The sequence below is a fragment of the Bufo gargarizans genome, chromosome 5 (assembly GCF_014858855.1).
Source record: "Bufo gargarizans isolate SCDJY-AF-19 chromosome 5, ASM1485885v1, whole genome shotgun sequence".
Lineage (NCBI taxonomy): Eukaryota > Metazoa > Chordata > Amphibia > Anura > Bufonidae > Bufo > Bufo gargarizans.
The window spans coordinates 278,194,806-278,221,270 of NC_058084.1; the positions used below are offsets into that span (position 1 = coordinate 278,194,806).

The following is a 26,465-nucleotide window of genomic DNA, read 5'->3' on the forward strand; positions in this document are numbered from 1 at the left end:
TGCACTGTTTAATGCTGTGTAGCTTAATTTTATACAGTGCTGCCCATAATTATTCATACCCCTGGCAAATTTTGACTTAACGTTACTTTTATTCAACCAGCAAGTAATTTTTTGACGGGAAATGACATAGGTGTCTCCCAAAAGATAATAAGACAATGTACAAGAGGCATTATTGTGGAAAAAAAGCATTTCTCAGCTTTTATTTACATTTGAGCAAAAAAGTGTCCAGTTGGTATAAAAAAGAAGCCTTCAACCCAAAGAACACCATCCCCACTGTCAAACATGCGCACTTCGCTTTCGCACTTCGCTCGACTGTGCCATTACCTGTAGTCTGTACGGGCGCAGACTACAGTGTGTAGTGCGCACGCGCAGGATTTAAAACAGGCTCAGGGATTACGTCAGAGCGCCGGCTCTTGAATATATTATATTAGAGGCAACGCTGGACTCAGGAAGGCGGCGCTGGGCACCGGACCGAGCGGTGCGGCTGGGAACCAGGTTAGGAAAGGACATCCCCTTGGGCACCTTATGTAAGTCATTAGCATATCACTAAAATCACAGCATATCACAGCATCAGAGCTGACTGCAGGATGCGTGGTCTATGGAGGGATGGAGCTGCCACCAGGCCCTCGCCCTGCTGTGATGGGGACCCGATGGCTTGGATGGCAGCCCGATGCCTTCCTTAGGCATCGTGGCTGCCTTTCTGTCAGCCTGTGAGACCCAACCCAGTGGATCTCACAGGCAAGCAAGCTGTAAGTGTATTACTCAGTATAATTACAGTATAATTATAGTATATTACAATACATCTGTAGTATACATCTGATACAGAGGGGATCAGACCCCCAATAGTCGAAGTCCCAGAGTGGGACAAAAAAATAAAGTAAAATTATTTTTTTTACACAGTAAAAAAAGAAAGTTTTAAGTAAAAAAAAAGCATCCATTTCCCAATATTAATTTTAAAAAGTTGTAAAAAATAGGGGAAAAAAGAAAAGCATACATATTAGGTATCGCCGTGTCCGTATTGGTCGATTCTATACAAATATTTCATGCGATCTACCCTGTCAGGTGAACGACATAAAAAAAAAAAAAAAAACGGTGCCAAAACAGCCATTTTCTAGTCACCTTGCCTCATGAAAAGTGTAAAGCCTCATTCACATGTCTGTGCTCAAATCTGTGAGCAGGTGGTAAGTGATGCATCCGTGAAGCTGTTTGTGAAGGATCTGTGTTGGGTCTGGGTGTCCGTTTTTTGCTGTCCATGTTGCTTCCATGTTTCACTGATATTGAACAGCTAAAAAAAAAAATTCAAAGAATCTTTTCTTAATGATCCGTGAAACACAGATGCAACATGGATGGCATCTCTGGTTTTCACGGACCCATAGACTATAATGGCCGTGATGGATCCGTGAACACGGGCAAAATAGAGCATGCATCCGTGCTAAAAAAACTTACCCACGGACTATGCTAAAACACTAATATGACCAGACCGTATACGGAACTATTCATTTCAATGGGCTTTCATGCATTCCGTTTCCGTATTTCCGTTCCGCAAAAAATAGAACATGTCCTATTCTTGTCTGCATTACGGACAAGGATAGTACTGTTCTATTAGGGGCCATCTGTCCGCAAAAAACGGAATGCACACAGATGTCATCCGTATTTTTTTCGGATCTGTTTTTTGCGGACTGCAAAATACATATGGTCATGTGCAAGAGGCCTAAGACAATCGCCCAAAAAATAAAAAAAATATGGCTCTCATAAAATGGCAACACAAATAGAAGATTTTATTCTGTTCAAAAAGGCTTTCCCTGTGTAAAACTTAAAATTAAAGGACACATTGGGTATCGCCATGTCCTTAACAACCTGCTCTATAAAAATATCACATAAGATGGCCCCTCAGGTGAATGCTATAAAAAAAAAAAAAAAAAAATATTCCAAAACAGTAATTTTTTGTCACCTTTCCTTACAAAAAGTTTAATACCAAGCGATCAAAAAGTGTTATGTACCCCAAAATGGTACCAATGAAAACGTCACCTCAGCCTGGAAAAAATCAACTCCCACATAAGACAATCACTGAAAAAATAAAAACCAATGGCTCCCGTAAACCAATCCATCAAAATCTGCTTCAAAAACCATATGACGCTCCTTCCTATCTGAGTGCTGCCATGTGCCCCCACAGCAGTTTACCACTACATATGGGGCATTGCCGTATTCAGGAGAAAATGGGTAACAAATTATGGGGTGCTTTTTCCCTTGTTACCCCTTGTGAAAATGAAAAATTTGGGGCTAAAGCAACATTTTATTGAAAGAAACAAAACTTTTCATTTTCACAGCCAAGTGTTTCCAAATTCCGTAAAACGGTTAGGGGGTCAAAGTGCTCAGTACCCCCTTTAATAAATTCTTTAAGGGATGTAGTTTCCAAAATGGGGTAACTCTTTGAGGGTTTCCATTGTAGGGGTACGCCAGGGTCTCTTCAAATACAAAATGGTGCCTAAAAACCATTCTAGAGAAATCTGCCTCCAAAATCCATATGGCACTCCTTTCTTTCTGACCACTGCCACATATGGGGTATTTCTGTAAACTGCAGAATCAGAGTAAAGTATATTGAGGTTTATTTAGCTGTTAACCCTTGCTGTGTTGCAAGAAAAAGATTGATTAACATAAAAAATCCGCCAAAAAAGTGAAATCTTGAAATTTCACCTTCATTTTCCTTTAATTCTTGTGAAACAAGAAAGGGTTCACAAAGTTGGTAACATCAGGTTCGAATAATTTGAGTGGTTTAGTTTCGAAAATAGGGTAATTTATTGGTGCTTTCCATTACGCAAGCCCCTCAAAATCACTTTATAACTTAGGCTACTTTCACACTTGCGTTTGTCGGTCCGCTCGTGAGCTCCGTTTGAAGGAGCTCACGAGCGGACCCGAACGCCTCCGTCCAGCCCTGATGCAGTCTGAATGGAGCGGATCCGCATAGACTGCATCAGTCTGGAGGCGTTCAGCCTCTGCTCCGCTTGCCTCCGCACGGCCAGGCGGACAGCTGAACGCTGCTTGCAGCGTTCAGCTGTCCGCCTGGCCGTGCGGAGGCGAGCGGATCCGTTCAGTCTTACAATGTAAGTCAATGGGAACGGATCCGCTTGAAGATGACACCATATGGCTCAATCTTCAAGCGGATCCGTCCCCCATTGACTTTACATTGAAAGTCTGAACGGAGCCTCCGTCTGCATTAACCTCCTCACGACCGCCGTACGCAGGATTGCGTCTTCTCAGCGGTCGTGCTGCTCTGGGTGGACGCGCCGGTGCGTCCTCTCGCGAGACGCGAGATTTCCGGGTATGCCGGCCCGCGCATGCGCATCGCGGGCCGGCAAAATTCAAAGAAGAAGTTCGTCATCAACCTGCCGGCCACGATCATTGGCTGGCAGGTTGATGATTTTCAAAAAATCCAATCAGCAGCCATTTAACCCCACATATTAATAAATATGATGTGGTTATATGGCTGCTGTGCTCCTCTGCTCCTTCTTTTGGTCGGTTGGTTCCAGGAGAGGAGCAGAGGAGCAAATCATCACTGAGTACCCACTACAGTACACTTAGCCCCCAGATCACCTCCCAGCACCCAATTAACCCTTTGATCACCCCTTCTTGCCCCTGTCAATCACTAGTGAAAAGGAAAAAAGTGATCAGTGCAAACTGTCACTTTTTTTTTTTCACTGGTATTGACCGTTAGGTTTTAGGTATAGTTTAGGTCCCTTGGTTAGGTAGTTAGCGATCAGTTAGCGCCCAGCCCACCGCACCGCAGTCCGTTATTCGCTGATTAGCGTATCGCTAATCAGCATTTGTACTTTTATAGTATCTGAAAGTGATCAAAACTGATCACGGTCAGATCTATAATAGTACTAGTGTCACTTTAGTTCGCCCTCCACCCAAAACTCAGTGTTTGCCCGATCAGGCCTGATCGGTCGCCCACACGTGCGTTCGCCCACGCCCGCCCCACCGCAGTGACAAAAAAAATTTTTTTTTTGATCACTGCACATTCACTTTACACGCACTGCGGCGATAAAAAAATCAGTTTTGATATTTTTTATCAACCGCAGCGGCCTCCGGTACTTCGCTAGCCTCCCCTTTGTAAGACAGGCTTGCTTTTTTTTTTCTTGGGTAGTCTCAGGGAATACCCCTAAATTTAGTTGCCCACATGTCTAACAGGGGGGTATTCTTCTGAAGAGGCCTACAGGCTTCTGACCCAGTCGGATGAGGAGTGGGAACCGTCATCTGATGAATCCAGCGGGTCAGAATACGAACCTGTAGAAAGCAGTGGCTCTCTGACCCAAAGTTCGGACGAGGAGATTGAGGTCCCTGATAGCAGCAGGCGTACCCGGCCCCGTGTCGCTAGACCGCAGGTTGCGCAGGATCCGCTTCAAGAGCAGCAGAGTGGGGCTAGTGCTGTCGGATTACGTGGTGAGGCATACACCAGCAGCCCAGCCCTTCCTGGACCTAGTACCAGCACTGCCGTACAACCTGGTGAAGTAGCGAGCACCAGAAGGGCAGTTGAAGCTGGTACGGTGGCACGTGCAGTAGTGACCCCGTCGCAGCCACCGCAAAGACGTGTCCCCGTAGAGCCCCTAGAATCCCAGAGGTGCTGGCAAACCCTGATTGGCAGTCCCCAACTTCAGCCGCACCCGTAGTTTTCCCTTTCACTGCCCAGTCTGGAGTTCGGGTTGAGACAGCTCAGATCGGTTCGGCCCTGGGATTTTTTGAGCTGTTCTTGACTGCGGAGCTTTTAGACTTAGTTGTGGCCGAAACAAACAGATATGCCACACAATTTATAACTGCTAACCCGGGAAGCTCTTATGCCCAGTCTTTCCGGTGGAAACCAGTCCAAGTTTCCGAAATTAAAACTTTTCTGGGCCTCCTCCTCAACATGGGCCTGACAAAAAAGCATGAATTGCGGTCATATTGGTCCACGAACCCAATTCATCACATGCCCATGTTCTCTGCTGCTATGTCCAGGACACGATTTGACACCATCCTGCGTTTCCTGCACTTTAGTGATAACAGCACCTCTCGTCCCAGAGGCCACCCTGCTTTTGACCGGCTCCACAAAATTCGGCCCCTCATAGACCATTTCAACCTGAAATTTGCAGATATTTATACCCCAGAGCAAAACATCTGCATAGACGAGTCCCTAATACATTTTACCGGGCGCCTTGGCTTCAAACAATACATCCCAAGCAAGCGCGCCCGGTATGGGGTCAAATTGTATAAGCTCTGTGAAAGGGCCACAGGCTATACCCACAAATTTCGGATCTATGAGGGAAAAGATCAGACCCTGGAGCCGGTCGGTTGCCCTGACTACCTGGGGAGCAGTGGGAAGACAGTTTGGGACTTGGTGTCACCCTTATTCGGCAAGGGGTACCATCTTTATGTGGACAATTTTTACACAAGTGTGGCCCTCTTTAGGCATTTGTTTCTAGAACGGATTGGCGCCTGTGGTACTGCGCGAGCTAGTTGCGCGGGCTTCCCCCAACGGCTCGTTACCACCCGTCTTGCAAGGGGGCAGAGGGCCGCACTGTGTAACGAAGAACTGCTCGCGGTGAAATGGAGAGACAAGCGTGACGTTTACATGCTCTCCTCCATTCACGCAGACACGACAATCCAAATTGAGCGAGCAACCCGTGTCATTGAAAAGCCCCTCTCAGTCCACGACTATAACCTCCACATGGGAGGGGTGGACTTCAATGACCAGATGTTGGCTCCGTATTTAGTTTCCCGACGCACCAGACGCTGGTATAAGAAGGTGTCTGTATATTTAATTCAATTGGCTCTGTACAATAGTTTTGTTCTCTACAGTAAGGCTGGGAGAACAGGATCCTTCCTCAAATTTCAGGAAGAGATCATCGCGAACCTCCTGTACCCAGGAGGTTCCGTGGCCCCATCTACCAGTGTAGTTAGCCGTCTACACGAGCGACATTTCCCCAGTGTCGTTCCTGGTACCTCAAACCGACCGCCACCCCGAAAAAAATGTCGTGTCTGTAGCAGGAGTGGAATAAGGCGTGACACCCGCTATTTCTGTCCTGACTACCCTGCCCTATGCTTTGGAGAGTGTTTCCGGAAGTACCACTCACAGGTACACTATTAGCATAGGGATCATCTCACCAGGATAGGCACACAGGGCTATTAGGGCCCATTCACTCACAGCTGCTGCAAACGTCTCCTTTCACATGGGACAAAGTGCATAACGCACTTCGCCACATCTTTGGGCGATTTGCGCTTTGCACATTGACCCATGGGGAAGGAGAGGTTTGTTCTATAAAGGTAAAAAAAAAAAAAAAAAACACCAGTAAGCAAACACGTTAATGTTTAGTTCAAAAAGTTAAAGTTACATGTTCTGTTCCAAAGTTAATAAAATTATTGTGTTGTGGCCTGGTTTTTTTTTTTTTTTTTGTCTTTTTACCTTCCAGGTGGACCAACCGATCTACTAGCTGCAGCACCGATGTGCATTCTGACAGAAGCATTGCGCTGCTGTCATATTACACGCAAGTCGGTGTATGCGGCGCTGCAAGACGGGATTTTCTCCTCTGCAGTGACAGATACGTTTGCCGAGGCATACGAGCTGAGGAGGAGGCGGCGTTCCTATGCTTTGGCAAACACTTTGTATATATATTAAAAAAAAAAAAAAAATATCCCGGCAATGATTTATTCATCCACATCGATTGATGCGAATGGAGAAATCTGGTTTGCCAGGGCATACGAGCTAAGTGGGTATGGATGTAGGGCGGAGCTCCTATGTCCTGGCAGACGCCTTTCCCCTCCATTTTTTTTTTTTGGGCAGAGATTTTTTCATCCACATTGATCGATGCGAATGAAGAAATCTGTGCCGTTCATTTTTTTCTTTCAGCCCAGAGGCTGAACGGAAAAAAAAATCTCATTACCTGTATGCTCAATATAAGGAGAATAGCAGAAACTCCTAATGCTGGCCATACATGTAATGATTGCGGAGACCCTCAAATGCCAGGGCAGTACAAACACCCCACAACTGACCCCATTTTGGAAAGAAGACACCCCAAGGTATTTGCTGAGGGGCATATTGAGTCCATGAAAGATTGAAATTTTTGTCCTAAGTTAGCGGAAAGTGAGACTTTGTGAGAAAAAACAAAAAAAAATCAATTTCCGCTAACTTATGCGAAAAAAAAAAAAATTCTATGAACTTGCAAGGCCCCTCATTGGATACCTTGGGGTGTCTTCTTTCCAAAGTGGGGTCACATGTGGAGTATTTATACTGCCCTGGCTTTTTAGGGGCCCTAAAGCGTGAGAAGAAGTCTGGGATCCAAATGTCTAAAAATGCCCTCCTAAAAGGAATGTGGGCACCTTTGCGCATCTAGGCTGCAAAAAAGTGTGACACATCTGGTATCGCCGTACTCAGGAGAAGTTGGGGAATGTGTTTTGGGGTGTAATTTTACATATACCCATGCTGGGTGAGATAAATATCTTGGCAAAAGACAACTTTTCCCATTTTTTTATACAAAAGCGCCACTTTCACTTTTAGTGCCTGCACCACCACCACAGGAAAAAAGAAGGCATCCCACTAGGAAGGGACAGAAGACAGAGAGGACGCCACCGAAAGGCTGCATGGAGGAGGAGCAGGAGGAATGCTTTAAATGCTTTGACCCCTAGCTCCAAGGCACGGTGTCAGACTCAGAAGTGACCTCAACGTCATACTGCTGTGACCAGGGGCGTAGCTAGAAATGACTGGGCCCCATAGCAAAAAAAAAAATTATGGGCCCCCTCCCAGATCTCCCACCCCCACATACCTCTCGGACCTCGCCGCCACATCCTTAGCTCCTCATGCACTTGTGACGGTTACGCGTAGGACTAAGCACAGACAGTTGGTCACTGGCAATGCATTTGTGCCATGTGTAGGAAATGTATGAATCTAAATGTCTGTGTATTAAAGTAGGACTAGTCAGAACCCATACTGCGGGACCACTCCAGGGGTCAAGTCCTGGGAAATGAAGTGTGGGAACTCACCCAAGATCCACTGCCACCCCGCCTCCACCCCAAAAAAATAAATAAAAAATATATATATATTTCGCAGAAAATTCAGTGCAACATAAAACATAAACAAAAACTGGAATTTGCGCTATATGTCTGTTCAGACATAATTAGTCTCTTTCATATTATAAGCTCCCCTTATATATAATTTACTTACAGTTCTGAAGACTCAGGGGTGCTGGCAGGCTTGGCCTCAGGGGTGCTGACAGGCTTGGCCTCAGGGGTGCTGGCAGGCCTGGCCTCAGGGGTGCTGACAGGCTTGGCCTCAGGGGTGCTGACAGGCTTGGCCTCAGGAGTGCTGGCTGGCTTGGCCTCAGGGGTGCTGACAGGCTTGGCCTCAGGGGTGCTAGCTGGCTTGGCCTCAGGGGTGCCGGCAGGCTTGGCTGGGCAGATGGAGTGTGGGAGACTGTGAGGCCTTTAACACCTCAGCTCAGACCCCAATATGAATGACCCCCAATCAGACCTCAGATAAGAGCCCCATGCCTCATAGCAGCCCCCAGTAGCCTCATAGCAGCCCCCAGTAGCTTCTCCATCAGCCCCCAGTAGCCTCTCACCAGCCCCCATTGCCTCTCCATCAGCCCCCAGTGCCTCTCCATCAGCCCACAGTACCTCTCACCAGCCCCCAGTATCTCTCCATCAGCCCCTAGTGCCTCTCTCCAGCCCCCAGTGCCTCTCTCCAGCCCCCAGTGCCTCTCACCAGCCCCCAGTGCCTCTCCATCAGCCCCCAGTGCCTCTCACCAGCCGCCCAGTGCCTCTCAATCAGCCCCCAGTGCCTCTCCACCAGCCCTCAGTGTGCCCTCCCCAGTATTAAAATCATTGGTGGGCAGTGTGCCCCCCCAGTATTAAAATCCTTGGTTTAGTGCGCCCCCCGGTATTAAAATCATTGGTGGGCAGTCCACCCCCCCCCCCCCGAATTAAAATCATTGGTGGGCAGTGCTCCCCCCCCCCAGTATTATAATCATTGGTGGGCAGTGCAAGCCGTCCCCCCAGTATTATAATCATTGGTAGGCAGTGCAAGCCCCCCCAGTATTATAATCATTGGTGGGCAGTGCAAGCCCCCCCAATATTATAATCCTTGGTGGGCAGTGCAAGCCCCCCCCCGTATTATAATCATTGGTGGGCAGTACAAGCCCTCCACCCCCCCTAATATTATAATCATTGGTGGACAGTGCAAGCCCCCCGGTATTATAATCATTGGTGGGCAGTGCGCCCTCCCCCAACCCCCCCACCCCCAACATTGGTGGTAGCGGCAGTTCTATTCGGAGTCCCAGCAGTGTAATGCTGGGGCTCCGATCAGTTACCATGCCAGCCAGGACGCTACTGAAGTCCTGGCTGCCATGGTCAGTTAGTCAGCACAGCATACTTAAATACGCTGTGGCCGCCCAACGCTCCTTCTTCTTGTAGCTCACAGGTCTGTGCGGCGCATTGCTTATGCTTATAGCAATGTGCCGCACAGATCTGTGACGAGTTACAAGAAGGAGGAGCGCCCGGCGGCCACAGTGCATGTAAGTATGCTGTGCTGACTAACTGACCATGGCAGCCAGGACTTCAGTAGCGTCCTGGCTGCCATGGTAACCGATCGGAGCCCCATCATTACACTAATGGGACTCTGATCGGAACTGACGTTGCCACCAATGATGGGGGTGGGGGATCGGGGAGGAGGGAAGGCCGCCCTTTATCGTACACAGATGGTTTATTTATTTTTTATAATCCTCAGCTGGCGGCCGGGCCCCCAGTGGCGTAGGGCCCCATAGCCATTGCTATGGCTGCTATAACGATCCTTACGCCACTGGCTGTGAATGAGAGGAGGGGTGAGCCATCCAGTCCACAATCTCACTACTACTTCTGGCCAGATAGCTGGTGCTGCTACTACCTATAATCTGGCTCTGGGAGGACAAGACCTGGGTGTTTTGTTTTGAAACCATATTTCAGACATTTTATTATTAGGCCTAATTTAAACTCATAATTTTCTAAAAATGAAAAGTTATACATTTTGTATACAAACACACAAGTTATGGAACGGTGGTAGCAACATTTCAAGTTTGTTGTCTGTTTGAGGCCCAATTAAATCCTTCTACAAACAGACTTTGGGAATAATGCAGTATTGGTGTCGGTACAATTTCTGCCTACTGTGTTATTTGCTTTTAAAAACGCAAATAACATGTGATTATTCTACTCCTCAACTGAATAATATCATGATGCAGGAAAGGCCGGTGTAAGATTTGCCTATGTTATTTGTGTTTAAAAAGGCAGTTTCAGAAAAAACTTTTCTCTACAGTAAAACACATGTTACACACTTGCATTTGTATTTGACTCTGCATTTGTCTCTCAATCTTGGTTCTGGTGTTACTCTCTGGTTCTGACAGGGGTGTGTCTGACTACCCCTTCACCCCAGACTAGTTCTTGTGCACTTAGTCAGGTTAGGAACAATCGCCCAGTTGGGGGCCACTATTTAGGGCAGATCCAAGTAGGTAGGTACAGTGGTTTGGGTGGAGTTCAGGGTACGAGTATGAAAATACCCTCTATGTGGTCTGAAACTGCTGTTTGGGCACATTTCAGGGTTCAGCACAGAAAAAGCACCATGTGCATTTGTGGCCTAGCTGGTGATTTACTGCAGAGGCTCTGAGGTGAAATTAAAAATAGAAACCCCCAAGATGTAACCCTATTTTAGAAACTACACCTCTTACAGAATTTACCAAGCAGCATTTTGACCCTACAAATGTTTTACAAAAATTAATGCACGGGAGATCTGCCATTTTTACACAGATATGCCATTTCAGTGCCCAATATGTTGTGGCCAGAATGTGCCAGTTAGAAAAGTCAGCCCTCTTATTATTTCTCCTAGTTTTAGAAACACCTTACATGTGGCCGTCATTTTTTGCATTACTATATACTACAGGACCTATGAGTGAAAGAGCAGTAATTTGCATCTGAGGCCGTATGTGGTGATTTATGCAGCTTGTGCTGACAACTGCAGAGTCTATGTGATGAAACAATGAATAGAACCCCCAAGATGTGGAAATTACACGCATCAAAGTATTTATTAAGAAGCGAGCATTTTGAACTCACAGGTGTTTTTGCTAAAATTAATGCACAGCAGATGATACAAAGGGAACATTGCCATTTTTTTCCACAGATATGGCATTTAATTTCCAAACATTTTCTGCCTGTCTTGTGCTAGTGTGAAAAGTAAACCATCTTATTACTATGCTGTGTTTCCTAGTTTTATAAACACACTACATGTGGCCCTATTCTTGTGCCTGAAAGTATGAGGAGTATAAGAGTGTGGTTATTTACACCACTTTTACTGACAACTGCAGAGGCTGTAGGGTGAAATGATAAATTGAACTCCTGAGAAGTGACCACATTTGGGAAACTCCACCTCTATTAAACGGTTGGGTGAGCACTTTGACACCATAGGTACGTATTTTGCAGAAATTAATGTGCAGAAGACTGTACAACATTACAGCAATTTTTCTATAGATTTGTCATTTCAGTGTCCAATATGCTTTGCCCAGCTGGAGCCATCTGAGACTCACACCACACTACTTGAATTCATGGGCAGGTTCTACTGGATACAGAAATTCCATTAATTTGGACACAAGCTGTAAGGGCATATGGTAGAGCTCACAGGGGAAGGAGCGCAATTGGATTTTTGACATGCAGATTTTGTTGGAATGGTTTTTTGGTGCCACATCACATTTGCATAGACCCTGAGGTAACCATACAGTGAAAACCCCTAATAAGTGACTCCATTTTGGAAACTACACCCTTGTGTTATTTAGCAAGGGATGAAGTGAAAATTTTGACACCACAGGTATTTTGCAGAAGGTGACCATGCAAAATGAAAATTGCAAGTTTTCCAAAGATATGGAATTTCATTCCCCAATATGCTGTCCCCCACTTGTGCTATCTGAGACTCACAATATCCCTTACATTTTTAGATTGGTTCTAGTGAGTACAGAAATGCCATAAATGTGGAGGTAAACTTCTGTTTAGGTATGCTATGAGAAGGAGCACCTTTTGGGTTTTTCAGCACATATTTTGATGAATTAGTTTACAGGCACCATTGTTGCTATTAAACAGCCTTTTAGGTGCCAGTACAGCTATTTTCTGACAACCATACATTTTTTATTTTTCTTTCAACGGAGCTGTGTGGGGCTTATTTTTTGTGGGATAATTTGCCTTATAATTGGTAATATTTTGGGGTGCATATGACTTTTTGATTGTTTTTGGGAAGCAGGAGATAGAAAAGGCAATTCTGCTATTGCTTTTTGGGTTTTGTTATTGCGGTGCACACTTTGTGGGAAAAATGACATATTAACTTTATTCTGCTGGTTGGTATGATTACAGAGATACCAATTTTCTATCTTTTTTAAAGTTTTGTTACTTTTACTCAGTTAAAGGGTTTTTAAAAAATAAAATCATGTTTTTGTGTCATCATTTCCTGAGAGCCATATTTTTTTTATTTTTCTGGCAATGGTCTTCTGTGAAGGCAATTTTTTTTGGTGGGATGAGTTGACCTTTTCATTGGTACCATTTGGGGGTGCATAACATTTTTGATCACTTGATAGCGAAGCGAGGTGACAAAAAATGGCTGTTCTGGCACGGTTTTTATTAACTTTTTACAGAATTCACCTGACGGAGTAGGTCATGTAATATTTGTATAGAGCTGGTTGTTACGAACATTACGATAACTAATATATATTTCTTTTTCTATGTTTTTACAATAGTAAATGGCTTTATGAGGACAAGGTGGCTTTTTTTACACTAATGCTCCTATGTCCGCCTGATCAGTACGCCGTACATGGCGGGATGAGGAAATTAATTTCCCTCTGAGCCGTACATGTACAGCCTATATTGGGAAGTGGTTAAGGATACAAAATAAACTTGTATGCTTTTATTTTTGAATACTTTGACTTATTTCCAGCAAGTAGCCTATACACAGCCCTCTTGTGCTGGGAACATGGTATTGAGGACCTTGTGATATTGAGAACTCATGTTCAAGTGCCACGTGAGTGATCTGTTTCTGTATATATGTTCGATTCTTGAGCAATAACGTGCATTTGATTCCAGTCTACTTTAGCGAACCTTTGTTACTCGTTAGAATTAGGTATGCAAATTAGCTCTGCCGCCATGATGTAACCAGATCCTATAAGTCAATGTTAAACCTTGTTTTTCACTTCCCGCTTTCCCAGAGTAAGAACTTTATTTTTATTTTTCAATTCACATAGCATTATGAGGGATTATTTTTGGTGGTGCAAGTTGTCATGGCACCATTTAAGCCCCTTTCATACTAGCGAGTTTTCTGCGCGGGTGCAATGCGTGACGTGAACGCATAGTGCCCCCACAGAATCCTGACACATTCATTTCAATGGGTTTCTGTACATGAGCGTTTTTTTTCACGCATCAGTTCTGCTTTGCGGGAATAATGCAGCATGTTCTATATTCTGCATTTTTCACGCAGCCCTGGCCCCATTGAAGTGAATGTGGCTTCAGTGAAAAATGCATTGCATCCGCAAGCAAGTGTGGATGCAATGCGTTTTTCCCAGATGGTTGCAAAGAGATGTTGTTTTTATACCTTCAGTTTTTTATCACACGCGTGAAAAACGCATCAAAGCGCATTGCGCCCGCGTGGAAAAAACTGAACAACTGAACGCAATCGCAGACAAAACTGACTGAACTTGCTTGCAAAGTGGTGTGAGTTTCACTGAACTTTCCCTGAACACGTCCGGACCTAATCCGTCACGCTCGTGTGAAAGAGGCCTTACCCTGGGTTCACACCTGAGCGTTTCTGAGACGCCCGTTTTACGCGCGTATTTGTGGCGCGTTTTTATGCGCGTTTTTTGCAATAGTAAACGCACGTTTGACGCGCGTTTGTGTGATTGACTGCAGTGTTGTCCAATGAGTCTATGGCCAAAACGCGCGACAAACGCCCCAAAAAAAGCTCAAGAACTTGTTTATGCGTCGGGCGTTTTACAGCGCGTTCAAACGCGCTGTAAAACGCTCAAGTGTGAACCAGGGCCATAGGGAAGCATTGGTTTTCACGTGTTGAGCGTTTTACAGCGCGTTTGAACGCTACAAACGTTATGGTTGCATACAATGTAGTGGAAAAAATACACAGTTCTGCCACAGTTTATTTTTATTTTTTTATGGCATTCACTTATTGGATTTAAGTGGGTTTTCTCTACTCATTTTATTTATTTATATTCCCAATAAAGATTTTAGCCTCAATTACATCTGTGATTATGTACATACAGTACATACAAATGGACACACTCATAACTGCAGACTCTAAAGGCCCACAACCTTTGTGCAAGAAACTGATATTCATATCAAAAAGCAAACATAATATTTATTTTATTGTTTTACTCTTCATGGCCATATTTCCTGCTCTCAGCTCAGAATCTGTGAAATTATTTTAATTTTAACACAGGAAATAAATGTCTGACAGTTTTTCTATAAATACCATGTCTGTAAAAAAAAGCTAAAGCAATTATCATGGCGTATTACTGTCTAGAGCAAAAACATATTTACGTCTGTCAGTTTTCTTCTTGTTAAGGTGCCAAATACATTCAGTCCAATATTCATAAAGGCAAAAGTCAGTGTATGTCAAATTGTTAATACTGTCATCCTTCATTCAAAAGAAAGGACTGTTGAAAAGATACACACCCTGTATGGGAATGCCACATAGTCTGTGGAGTTATAAAACTTAGAAAATGACTGAACATTTCATAAAACATCTCATAAAATCATTTTCTACAGAAGCAAAAACTTTTTTTTTATCATTAGTGGTAACAAATGGGAAAAATAGTTGCATCTCTTCAGAAAAAAGCTGTTTTAAAAATGTCTGCCCAGTACATAAGGCTTTATAAGCACCAACCGCACTTTTACCACAGTGTAAGCATATAAAAGGAGACCTTATGTCGAAATAGTGCAATATATTATTTTATCTAAAATTCCAATAAGAAATGCAAAACTTATTGAATGTATGCAAATTCCGCTGCATTATGTGGCATTTGACCAGGTAAAAAACCCATCAGTGTGTTTTTTTGGTAGAGTGCTGGTACCAAATCCTGATCGCTTTCAACCCATGGAGGTGAGTCCAGGGGCTCACGCTTGATATTCTGAAAAATATTATGAGCTTTAAAATCACATTGTAGCTTATAAGATTGGTCACCCTGATTCTTGTCATCTATTGTATAAGGCTGACTATTTAAACAATCTGCCCCCTGTTGGCTCAGTATGCTGTCTAGGTAGTTGCACTTCTGAGGATAAAATTGAGTTGGATCCTTGTTGTAGAGAGCTTTAAACTGCCGACTTGTGTTTATATGGTTCATATGTGCAGCTGGAACAAAACAATGTCCTCTATGAGTAGAATGCATAAGATGCTTTGGTTTTAGGCAGGAATTTTGCTGACAGAGGCCTGATTCAGTCTTAAGATGAAGCCCTTCAGGAAAGTCCATCAAAGTTCTCTTCAGGGCATTGTTTTCACTTGCCCATCCATGACCATGTGGCTTTGGGTAAGGTTCAGACATGCCCTCAGAATCAGAGTCATTTTCAGTTTTGATGGGGATGTTTAAAGGCAGACCTGAGTCATATAAGACATCTGGACTTACAAAAGCATTTTCCATTTTTATATTATCTGTAGGGTAAGAGTCTACAGAATGCTGCTGCAGACCATGATATGCTTGAAAATTCTCAACAGCTCCACGATGGGGACGACCTGTCAGATGCATTCCAGCATGACTTTGGTCCAGATTGTAAAAAGGCCTCCCAGATCTACTTGAGAATGATCCTATCAACTGGTGTCCTGATCTAGATCCAACAGGATTTTTTACTGTCCATGGACTGCTGCTGTTACAGTGATTCTGAATGCTAGAAAGATTCTTAGGTAAGTAGTTTTCCTCCTGCAAAAATGAGTCAGTCCTTGTATGAAATTTAATCTTCATTTCTTCCTTTTCATGTTTTCCCCATGTCAGATGCTGCTTCAAAAGCACTGGTGATTCACTTGAAGTATTGCATGAAGGAGCTTCTCTGCTTCCTTTCATACCAAGCATAGTCTGCTTTTTTATTTGGGCCTCCTCATCCCTGAAATTAACCATATGTATAACATTACAAGGCAATTATTAACTCACATTTTTGTATGCTAGTAAGTAAAGCATATGTAACTGATCTGAGATCTGCAGGGATCTGATGATTTAGTGAGGCACATGAATTTTGGGGTCTAATCTGAGGTCTGCATGGATCTGTGGGAGAGGTGCACATTAACTTTGGGCTCAGATCTGAGGTCTGCAGGCATATATGGATGGGGGGACATACGAAATTTGACTCTGTTCTGAGGTCTAAAGGGATCTGTGGTGGGGACACAAATTTTGGCGTCTGATCTGAGGTCTGCTGGGATCTATGGGTAGGGTGGCATATGAATTTTGGGGTCTGATCTGAGGTCTGCAGAGATCTGTGGAGGGGGGGGGCACATGAATTGTGTGGTCTGATCTGAGGTCTGCAGGGATTTGAGAGGGGGGGGGGGGGGGGGGCGGTGATTTATTAATCTTGCTTTTTACATAGCAGAGGGGGTAGTACACCCCTGGCCAAAGACATCTGCGCATGATGACCTGGACCAGATGAAGAAGAAAAGTTAAGTTAACAGCTGAAATCTGTGCAGACATCATCTGTCGGTCACTGTATATACATTTGGTATACCCGTGTTTCTTATAAAATGTGTTTAAATCTCTTTATTAGAAAGTAGGGTCAATGTGAATTGATTAGGGGGGAGGGGTTGGGAAATTTGCCTGCTCTGCCTAGGGGACCAAAATACCTTGTCCCGGGACTGCTCATTAGTACAGCTTCAGAGGACAGGAGGCCCTAAGGAGTGAGGGAATATGGCCTTTACCTTCATCGCTCCCTGAAACTCTTCTGCAGGTGTTGTCACCACATACTGTGTCAGGACATAGTGCAGCGCTGTCAACCTTCTTGTCCCAAGTGTTTTCTTTTTTTAAAACTAAAATATGGTCACCCTACCATAACACAGGAAAACTCTAATTGCCTGCAGGCACCACTATGGGGGCCCAGTGCATATAGATTTATACAGCTACTAATTACCTCAATGGGAGCTGTAAAATATTCCCTTTAGTAGTTGCTGTAAGCCAATGCTGTGTCTGAAGCAGAAGTAGTTCAGTGCTGAGCCCCATCCCACCAAGGGACAGTTGTGTGGTTTGCCTCTAGGAAAGGTACACCCGTGTGTAAGTAGTACTGTATACACAATGTTTGATATTGTAATTTCATACCTCTGAGCTTGTTGGGGGACAACTACATAATCTGAACATCCATTTCTGTAGAGTATTGGAGCATTTGCCTCAACCCAAACCCACTGGTCTTCATTTGTTCGGACTTTTAGTAATGAAATTCCACTGTCACCAGAATTCATTACTATCAAGGAAGAAAGATAACAGTTTGGATTTTAATAATCATGTGTCTAAAAATATTATACAAATACTGGATTATATTTATTAAACAAATATTTGTTATGATGATATATTATGCATCATTTCTAGTTAATAGAGATCCCAAAATTTGAGAATTATTTAAAACGCTTAATTGCAAAGAATTTGATTTTAGATTTCAATCATATTGATACCAATGACATATGATTGGCTCTGAAGACAAAAGTGACTCTTTATAAACAGTTTGTAACTATTCATTAGCCTATAAACGAAAAAGAATAGCTGCGCTCACCTGGCTATAATGACAAAGGAAGCACAGAAAGCGCCGGGAACCAAGCGCAGGATATATCCCAAAAATAGAAACAACATCCAGCTTCCATAAAGCGTGCACAGGCTTTATTTCAAAAAGTGCAATAAAAACCGACATACAATCCATATCTACGCATTTCGGATCACATAGTATCGATCCTTACTCATGACAAAGAATGGACACACAAAACTGAGTTTAAATAGTACACACCTTTAAAATTAACCTTGGCCACACCTCAATACAAGTTTTTAAGATCCAGGACATTAATGCAATTAAAATGCTTATCTAAAGGCACATCTTAAAAACAAAATTTTTGTTTTTAAGATGTGCCTTTAGATAAGTATTTTACTTGCATTAATGTCCTGGATCTTAAAAACCTGTACCTAGGTGTGGCCAAGGTTAATTGTTATCACCTGATTTTGAAGGTTTGCACTATTTAAACTCAGGTTTGTGTCTCCATTCTTTGTCATAAGTATATTTTTGGCATATTCAATAGTCATTAGCCTGTATACAGCAAAAAACATAAGAAATAAGGCTGAGTTCAGGCACTTTTTGCCTGTAAGGCCCTGAAATTGCTTAAAATGAAACTCCAATGCATGAAATCCCGGTGGTGCATCTTCTGCCAGTAGCCACAGAGCACTAATAGATGTCAGACAGGGGCATGGGTCTGGCAACTAGGAAGCAGTAGCAGTTATTTTGTTATTGTCTAGGGAGTCATGGTCCTATCATTGTACCTAAGAAATATGTATTTGGGCCTCCAGACATAAAGAAAGGCAGACAGAATTTTATATTATATTGAATATCTGAGCATTATCAAATACATTTTCCGATAAAATTATAAACATGTGAAAGGCGGTTTCTAGGAAGTCGACATTGATGATCTTTTTTTCGTTTAGGTCATCAATATGAGATCAGTTTTGGTCCAACACCCAGCACCCTTATTGATCAGCTGCATCCACCTGAACTAACAGAGTGTACGAGGCCGCTCTATAATAGGGGCTGAACTGCAGTAACTTGGCTCGGCCTCTACACAGGGGGCAGAGCTCTCCCTACTGTGTTAGGTGGCTGTGGTGCCTTCAGCTGATCAGAGACCGTGCTAAGGGTAGATGATCAATATCAAAGTCCTGAAAAAACCTTTATTGTGCTCCATTTTAAAATTTATTGACTCAAAAAATCGGCACTCTTAAGACATGGAATGACTTTTTTTTTCTCTTTAGCAGAAGAAAAGACCTAGGAAAGTGCCTTAAGGCTTTTAAGTGGCTAAGCTGTGGCAAATGCAGAAGACTGGATCATAAATAAGTAACACTGTAAGAACTTAATGTGTGTCAACAACATTGCAAGGGAAATGTTACCTGATTGCTTAAGTAAGTTAGAAATATGCCAGAGAAAGACATCACAGGTTTTGTCTTCACCAGTTTTGTACAGTATATATTATAAATAGTTACTCCAGCAGACACCTGACATCAAACCCACCAAGGTGATAAATATTGGATCACGGGGGTCCGAGTGAGAATTAGTGGCCCCCGAGTCCCCTGTCTGAATGGAACAGTAGTGTGCATTTTGGTCTACCTGTCCATTCACTTCTGACGGACTTTAACTTTTTTATTTTAGAAATCTTATCTTGAACAGGATTCTGATAGCTTTATGGTATATACCATTTTATAATTGTCTTTTTTTTTTTTTATGAAAAATATTACAGCACCAGCAACAATTCTCATTGATTTCTTAGATCTTTGAGTTAATACATACATTTTATTTGGTTCTCCGTATTGTGTAACATATTTGGAAAGCTTTCCCCCTGGTGGCCGTTCCTTCCATTGATTTCCACATCCATACTAGGGAATGCTTTTCCTCTGTAGGGAAAAAGAAACCATTTACCAAAACAGTGACATAACGCTAGAAGTAAAAATAAATAGCAGGAATTTTAGGTATGCCGAGGCTATTCTTCAATAATATGACCCTCGCAGGCTGTGGATGGGGGTTTTGGAGAGCCACAGGCTGGGGAGCACTGCCTTACAAACATCTATTTATCATACGTGAAAAGAATATCTCTTACCCACCCTTTCAGGGTACATCCACATGGGATGGGTATACTGCAGTACCAGCAATGAGAATTTCACCCATAGCAATTCATAAGATAAAATTTACGCTAAATCTGAAGCAGATTCTGACACAAATCAGCAAATGGTAATGGAAATATGGTAGATGTGTAAATTGTGTCACCGTACCCTAAATCCTCAGCATGTCAGGATTGTGGATTTATACCACAAATCTATCCATCATGCAAGGTGAAATCTGTGGCAAATATACAACACACAGTTGAATTTCCACAGAAAACTCGCTACAAATTTTATGTGGCCATGCCCTCAATGTACTGGCACCCGCTAGTTGTCATATTCATGAATGAATTATGTTGCAAACACAATGGCAAATAGTTTTTTAGCATGCTGGGAAATGTTTTTTTGGTAGACAATTTACCATTAAGATACCAATTATTTTCACATAGTTATATAGTTTAATGGAATGTAGCATAAAAATATGACCTATTTAAACCAGGTTTTATTCTAAACATACTTTGTAAACGTTTTGGTGGTGTTTTTAATTCTTATGCCTGTCAATGAAAAATAATGCAGTAGAGCATTGAGTTAACACCTCTCTTGTTTTCTACACCTACGTTGTCATTCTTTTCAGAAGAGTCTGGGAATTTAAAGGGGTTATTCACCCCTGGGAGTATCTCCGGCAGACACCCCACAGTGTAGCTGGACCCGTAGAGGGAATTATTCTTACCTGATCCCCACTACTAGGTTCCTTCATTTCCCCCAGCGGTGACTTACCTTATGAGTGCCTATGAGTGACATAATGCATGAGAGACACGTCACGTGCTGCAGCAAGTGATTGGCTGTAGTATCTACCCCACGTCAAACCAGATGTTGATGCAGGGAGACCTGAGCTGCAGCGACCCAAGGGGAATGAAGGAACAACCGCTTTAACCCCTTAAGGACCGGGCTCATTTTCACCTTAAGGACCGGGCCATTTTTTGCAAATCTGACCAGTGTCACTTTAAGTGCTCATAACTTTCAAACGCTTTGACTTACCCAGGCCGTTCTGAGATTGTTTTTTCGTCACATATTGTACTTCATGACACTGCTAAAATTGGGTCAAAAAAGTTATTTTTTTTGCATAAAAAAATACATTTTTTACCAAAAATTTTGAAAAATTAGCAAATTTCAAAGTTTCAGTTTCTCTACTTCTGTAATACATAGTAATACCCCCAAAAATTGTGATGACTTTACATTCCCCATATGTCTACTTCATGTTTGTAGCATTTTGGGAATGATATTTTATTTTTTGGGGATGTTACAAGGCTTAGAAGTTTAGAAGCAAATTTTGAAATTTTTGAGAAATCTTCAAAATCCCACTTTTTATGGACCAGTTCAGGTTTGAAGTCATATTGTGAGGCTTAGATAATAGAAACCTCCCAAAAATGACCCCATTCTAGAAACTACACCCCTCAAGGTATTCAAAACTGTTTTTTCAAACTTTATTAACCCTTTAGGTGTTCCACAAGAGTTAATGGCAGATGGAGAAACAATTTTGAAATTTCTATTTTTTGGAAAATTTTCCAATATAATAAATTTTTTCCAGGAGTAAAATAAGGGTTAACTGCCAAACAACACTCAAAATGGGTTGCCCTGATTCTGTAGTTTGCAAAAACACCCCATATGTGGTCGTAAACTACTGTTTGGCCGAACGGTAGCACATAGAAGGAGGGGAACACCATATGGGTTTTGGAAGGCAGATTTTGCAGGACTGGTTTTGTTTATACCATGTCCCATTTGAAGCCCCCTGTTGCACCCCTAGAATAGAAATTTCAAAAAAGTGACTCCATCTAAGAAAGTACACCCCTCAAGGTATTCAAAACTGGGTTTACAAACTTTGTTAACCCTTTAGGTGTTCCACAAGAGTTAATGGCAGATGGAGAAACAATTATGAAATTTCAATTTTTTGGAAAATTTTCCAATATAATCAATTTTTTCTAGGAGTAAAACAAGGGTTAACTGCCAAACAACACTCAAAATGGGTTGCCCTGATTCTGTAGTTTGCAAAAACACCCCATATGTGGTCGTAAACTACTGTTTGGCCGAACGGTAGCACATAGAAGGAGGGGAACACCATATGGGTTTTGGAAGGCAGATTTTGCAGGACTGGTTTTGTTTATACCATGTCCCATTTGAAGCCCCCTGTTGCACCCCTAGAATAGAAATTTCAAAAAAGTGACTCCATCTAAGAAAGTACACCCCTCAAGGTATTCAAAACTGGGTTTACAAACTTTGTTAACCCTTTAGGTGTTCCACAAGAGTTAATGACAGATGGAGAAACAATTATGAAATTTCAATTTTTTGGAAAATTTTCCAATATAATCAATTTTTTCTAGGAGTAAAACAAGGGTTAACTGCCAAACAACACTCAAAATGGGTTGCCCTGATTCTGTAGTTTGCAAAAACACCCCATATGTGGTCGTAAACTACTGTTTGGCCGAACGGTAGCACATAGAAGGAGGGGAACACCATATGGGTTTTGGAAGGCAGATTTTGCAGGACTGGTTTTGTTTATACCATGTCCCATTTGAAGCCCCCTGTTGCACCCCTAGAATAGAAATTTCAAAAAAGTGACTCCATCTAAGAAAGTACACCCCTCAAGGTATTCAAAACTGGGTTTACAAACTTTGTTAACCCTTTAGGTGTTCCACAAGAGTTAATGGCAGATGGAGAAACAATTATGAAATTTCAATTTTTTGGAAAATTTTCCATTATAATCAATTTTTTCTAGGAGTAAAACAAGGGTTAACTGCCAAACAACACTCAAAATGGGTTGCCCTGATTCTGTAGTTTGCAAAAACACCCCATATGTGGTCGTAAACTACTGTTTGGCCGAACGGTAGCACATAGAAGGAGGGGAACACCATATGGGTTTTGGAAGGCAGATTTTGCAGGACTGGTTTTGTTTATACCATGTCCCATTTGAAGCCCCCTGTTGCACCCCTAGAATAGAAATTTCAAAAAAGTGATTCCATCTAAGAAAGTACACCCCTCAAGGTATTCAAAACTGGGTTTACAAACTTTGTTAACCCTTTAGGTGTTCCACAAGAGTTAATGGCAGATGGAGAAACAATTATGAAATTTCAATTTTTTGGAAAATTTTCCAATATAATCAATTTTTTCTAGGAGTAAAACAAGGGTTAACTGCCGAACAACACTCAAAATGGGTTGCCCTGATTCTGTAGTTTGCAGAAACACCCCATATGTGGTGGTAAACTACTATTTGGCTAAACGGCAGGACATAGAAGAAGGGGAACGCCATATGGTTTTTGGAAGGCAGATTTTGCTGGACTGGTTTATTTACACCATGTACCCTTTCAAGCCCCCTGATGCACCCCTAGAGTAGAAACTCCATAAAAGTGACCCCATCTAGGAAACTACGGGATAAGGTGGTTGTTGTTTTGGGACTATTTTTGGGGTAAATTTGATATTTGGTTGCTCTATATTACTCTTTTTTGAGGCAATGTAACAAAAAAATTAAAATCTAAAATTGTTTCTACATTCGCTATTTAGTTTTGTGGAACACCTAAAGGGTTAACATAGTTTGTAAAGTAACTTTTGAATACCTTGAGGGGTGTAGTTTCTTAGATGGGGTCACTTTTTTGGAGTTTCTAGTCTGGGCTACATCAGGGGGGGCTTCTAATGGGACATGGTGTCAAAAAAAAAACTGTCCATCAAAATCTGCCTTCCAGAAACCGTATGGCGTTCCCTTCGTTCTATGCCCTGCCGTGCGGCTATATAGCCATTTACGACCACATATGTGTTTCTGCAAACGACAGAATCGGGGCAATAAATATTTAGTTTTGTTTGGCTGTTAACCCTTGCTTTATTACCGGCAAAATGGATTTAAATTGAAATTTTGCCCAAAAATAGGTGTTTTGGCACCGTTTTTATTTTATATTTTTAACACCGTTCATCCGAGGCGTTTGGTCAAAAGTTATTTTTATAGCGACGACTTTTACGCACGCGACGATGCCCAATATGTATGGCTCTCAGACTTTGGAGACACTAAGCAGGCATCCTAAAACTGCGGCCCTCCAGATGTTGTAAAACTACAATTCCCACCATGCCCTGCTGATGGCTGTAGGTTGTCTGGGCATGCTGGGAGTTATAGTTTTACAACATCTGGAGGGCCGCAGTTTGAGGATGCCTGCACTAAAACTAATATTTTTGGGGGAAAGAAAAATAGTTTTCGTGTCTCCAAAGTCTGAGAGCCATAGTGTTTTATGTTCTCTAGTGAACTGTTGGGGATTATAAAAATTTAGTACTCCATGGAAGTGTGATACTCCCTGAAGCAATCGATAACGCAGAGGCCCGGATGATCGGGGCACGTGTCGCACTGAGTGGTGGTGTCCTTCCGTATCCCCCTCCTGCGACACACTCTGAACTTTTTTTGGGTTCGTCCCTTCTTTCCAGTATGGGGGACCACACCTGGAAAGTGTTGGCCAGGGACGATCCGGGCGCCTCCAGTTCCCGAGGTACTCCGGCCTGCTCTTTCCCGGTCCGAAAAGATCAGGTCCTTGAGGACTGCCTCATAGAATTGGAGGAATGTCCCTGTGCTGCCAGCGCTTCGGGATAGTACAAAAGAGTTGTACATGGCAACCTGCACCAAGTAGACCGCAACTTTTTTGTACCATGCCCGGGTTTTGCGCATGGCGTTATATGGCGTGAGGACTTGATCCGAGAGATCAACTCCTCCCATATACCGATTGTAGTCGACGATACAATCGGGCTTGAGGACCGTTGCCGCGGTACCTCGCACAGGGACTGGGGTGGTGCCGTTACCGTGGATTGTGGACAGCATAAGGACATCCCTCTTGTCCTTATACCTGACCAGCAACAGGTTTCCACTGGTAAGTGCACGGGTCTCACCCCTGGGGATAGGTACCTGGAGGGGGTAGGCAGGGAGGCCGCGCTGATTTTTCCGCACGGTCCCACAAGCGAACGTAGATCTGGCGGCAAGGGACCTGAACAAGGGAATGCTGGTATAAAAGTTATCCACGTACAAGTGGTAACCATTATCCAGCAGTGGGTACATAAGGTCCCACATGAGTTTCCCGCTAACACCCAGAGTGGGGGGACATTCTGGGGGTTGAATACGGGAATCTCGCCCCTCGTACACACGAAATTTGTAAGTGTACCCTGAGGTACTCTCACAAATTTTGTATAGCTTCACGCCATACCTCGCTCGCTTTGTGGGAATATATTGGCGGAAACTGAGTCTCCCCTTGAACGCAATGAGCGACTCATCAACCGCGACCTCCCTTCCAGGTACGTAGGCCTGCTGAAATATGGCCCCAAAGTGATCGATGACAGGCCGTATCTTATACAGCCGGTCATAGGCAGGATCACCTCGGGGTGGACATGCTGCATTATCGGAATAATGCAGACATTTCCGGATGGCCTCAAACCGGGAGCGTGTCATGACCATACTGTACAGTGGGGTCTGGTACAGGACGTCCCCACTCCAGTATTGCCTGACACTGGGTTTTTGGACTAGACCCATATGCAGCACGAGGCCCCAAAATGTCCTCATTTCGGCTGCACTGACCGGCGTCCAGCCACCGGGTCTAGCCAAAACTGAGCCTGGGTTTTGAGCGACGAACTGTTGGGCGTACAGATTCGTCTGCTCCACCATCAAATTCACCAGTGGGTTACTGAAAAAAAAACTAAAATAGTCAATTTCAGTAAACCCCACTGTGGGAATCTGGATTCCAGGATTGCCAGCGAAATCCGGAATCTCAGGCTCAAAGTCCACTGGGGGACACCAGCTAAGTTCATCGGCAGGGGTCTCCGGTGAACTTATTTGGTGGGCCGGGAAACCAGTACGAACCCCAGGGCGGCTCGTACTAGGGTGGGCCACAGGATCCCTAGCATGTGCGGCCCCTGGCTCCGCCTGGCGGCGTCTCCGCCGCCTTGGTGGCTCATCGTCATCCGATGATGATGAGGAGGATGCTGATGATAAGAGGAATGTGGGGTCATCCTCATCCTCACTGGGGCTCTCGGAGTCGGAGGCAATCTGGGCATATGCCTCCTCGGCCGAGAACACCCGGCGGGCCATGGGTGTGTGTGCGTGTAGGTGTGCGTGTGTGTAAAACTTTATTATATGTGCGTGTGTGTGGGGGCAACGGGTGTTCGCGTACTAAAAAAAGGAAAAAAGGGCAAGTGTTAGGAAAAAAAAAAAGTTGCTGATTAGCGGTACAACGCTGATCAGCGGTGGGGCAGGCGATGCGCTAACAGTGGACGGACGCTAAAAAGTGCCGACCAGTCAGCGAACGCAGAAAAAAAAGTGGTGGTGAGGGGGCTAGTGGTGGTGGTGGGGGGGGGGGGGTTGGGGGGAGTGGTGGGGGGATGGGTGGAGGGGGTGGGGGGGCTGGTGGTGGTGGGGGGCTGGTAGGGGGGGGCAAGTGGCAGGGGGGGGTCTGGGGTCTGATAGATGGATCAAAAAAAGTTTTGTGTAAAAGTTAAAAGTTTTTTTTTTTTTTTTTTTTTTCCTAACTAACTTTTCCCTTCTTTCCCTGCCTAACGATGCCTCTCCCTCACTGACCCTAACCTACCTGGGTGGCGATGGGTGCAGGA

The 26,465-nt window shown here is 43.6% G+C and overlaps 1 protein-coding gene and 1 long non-coding RNA gene across 3 annotated transcripts in view; one reads left to right on the plus strand and one right to left on the minus strand.

The window, feature by feature from the left end:
- Positions 1-26,465, plus strand: part of LOC122937734 — a 36,287-nt gene that overhangs the window by 629 nt on the left and 9,193 nt on the right. The window contains exons 3-4 of one of the 2 annotated variants that reach the window (XR_006389905.1): positions 15,686-15,928; positions 19,005-19,151. This is a non-coding gene — a long non-coding RNA (uncharacterized LOC122937734). The remainder of the gene's footprint in view (positions 1-15,685; positions 15,929-19,004; positions 19,152-26,465) is intronic. The other variant, XR_006389904.1, reaches the window with a different exon arrangement.
- AHRR (aryl-hydrocarbon receptor repressor) overlaps positions 14,217-26,465 on the minus strand; it is a 392,680-nt gene continuing 380,431 nt past the window's right edge. The window contains exons 9-11 of the mRNA XM_044292746.1: positions 19,537-19,640; positions 17,322-17,463; positions 14,217-16,125 (exon numbers count right to left, since the gene is read on the minus strand). Coding sequence (XP_044148681.1) covers positions 15,015-16,125; positions 17,322-17,463; positions 19,537-19,640 — 1,357 coding nt within the window. The 3' untranslated portion in view covers positions 14,217-15,014. The remainder of the gene's footprint in view (positions 16,126-17,321; positions 17,464-19,536; positions 19,641-26,465) is intronic.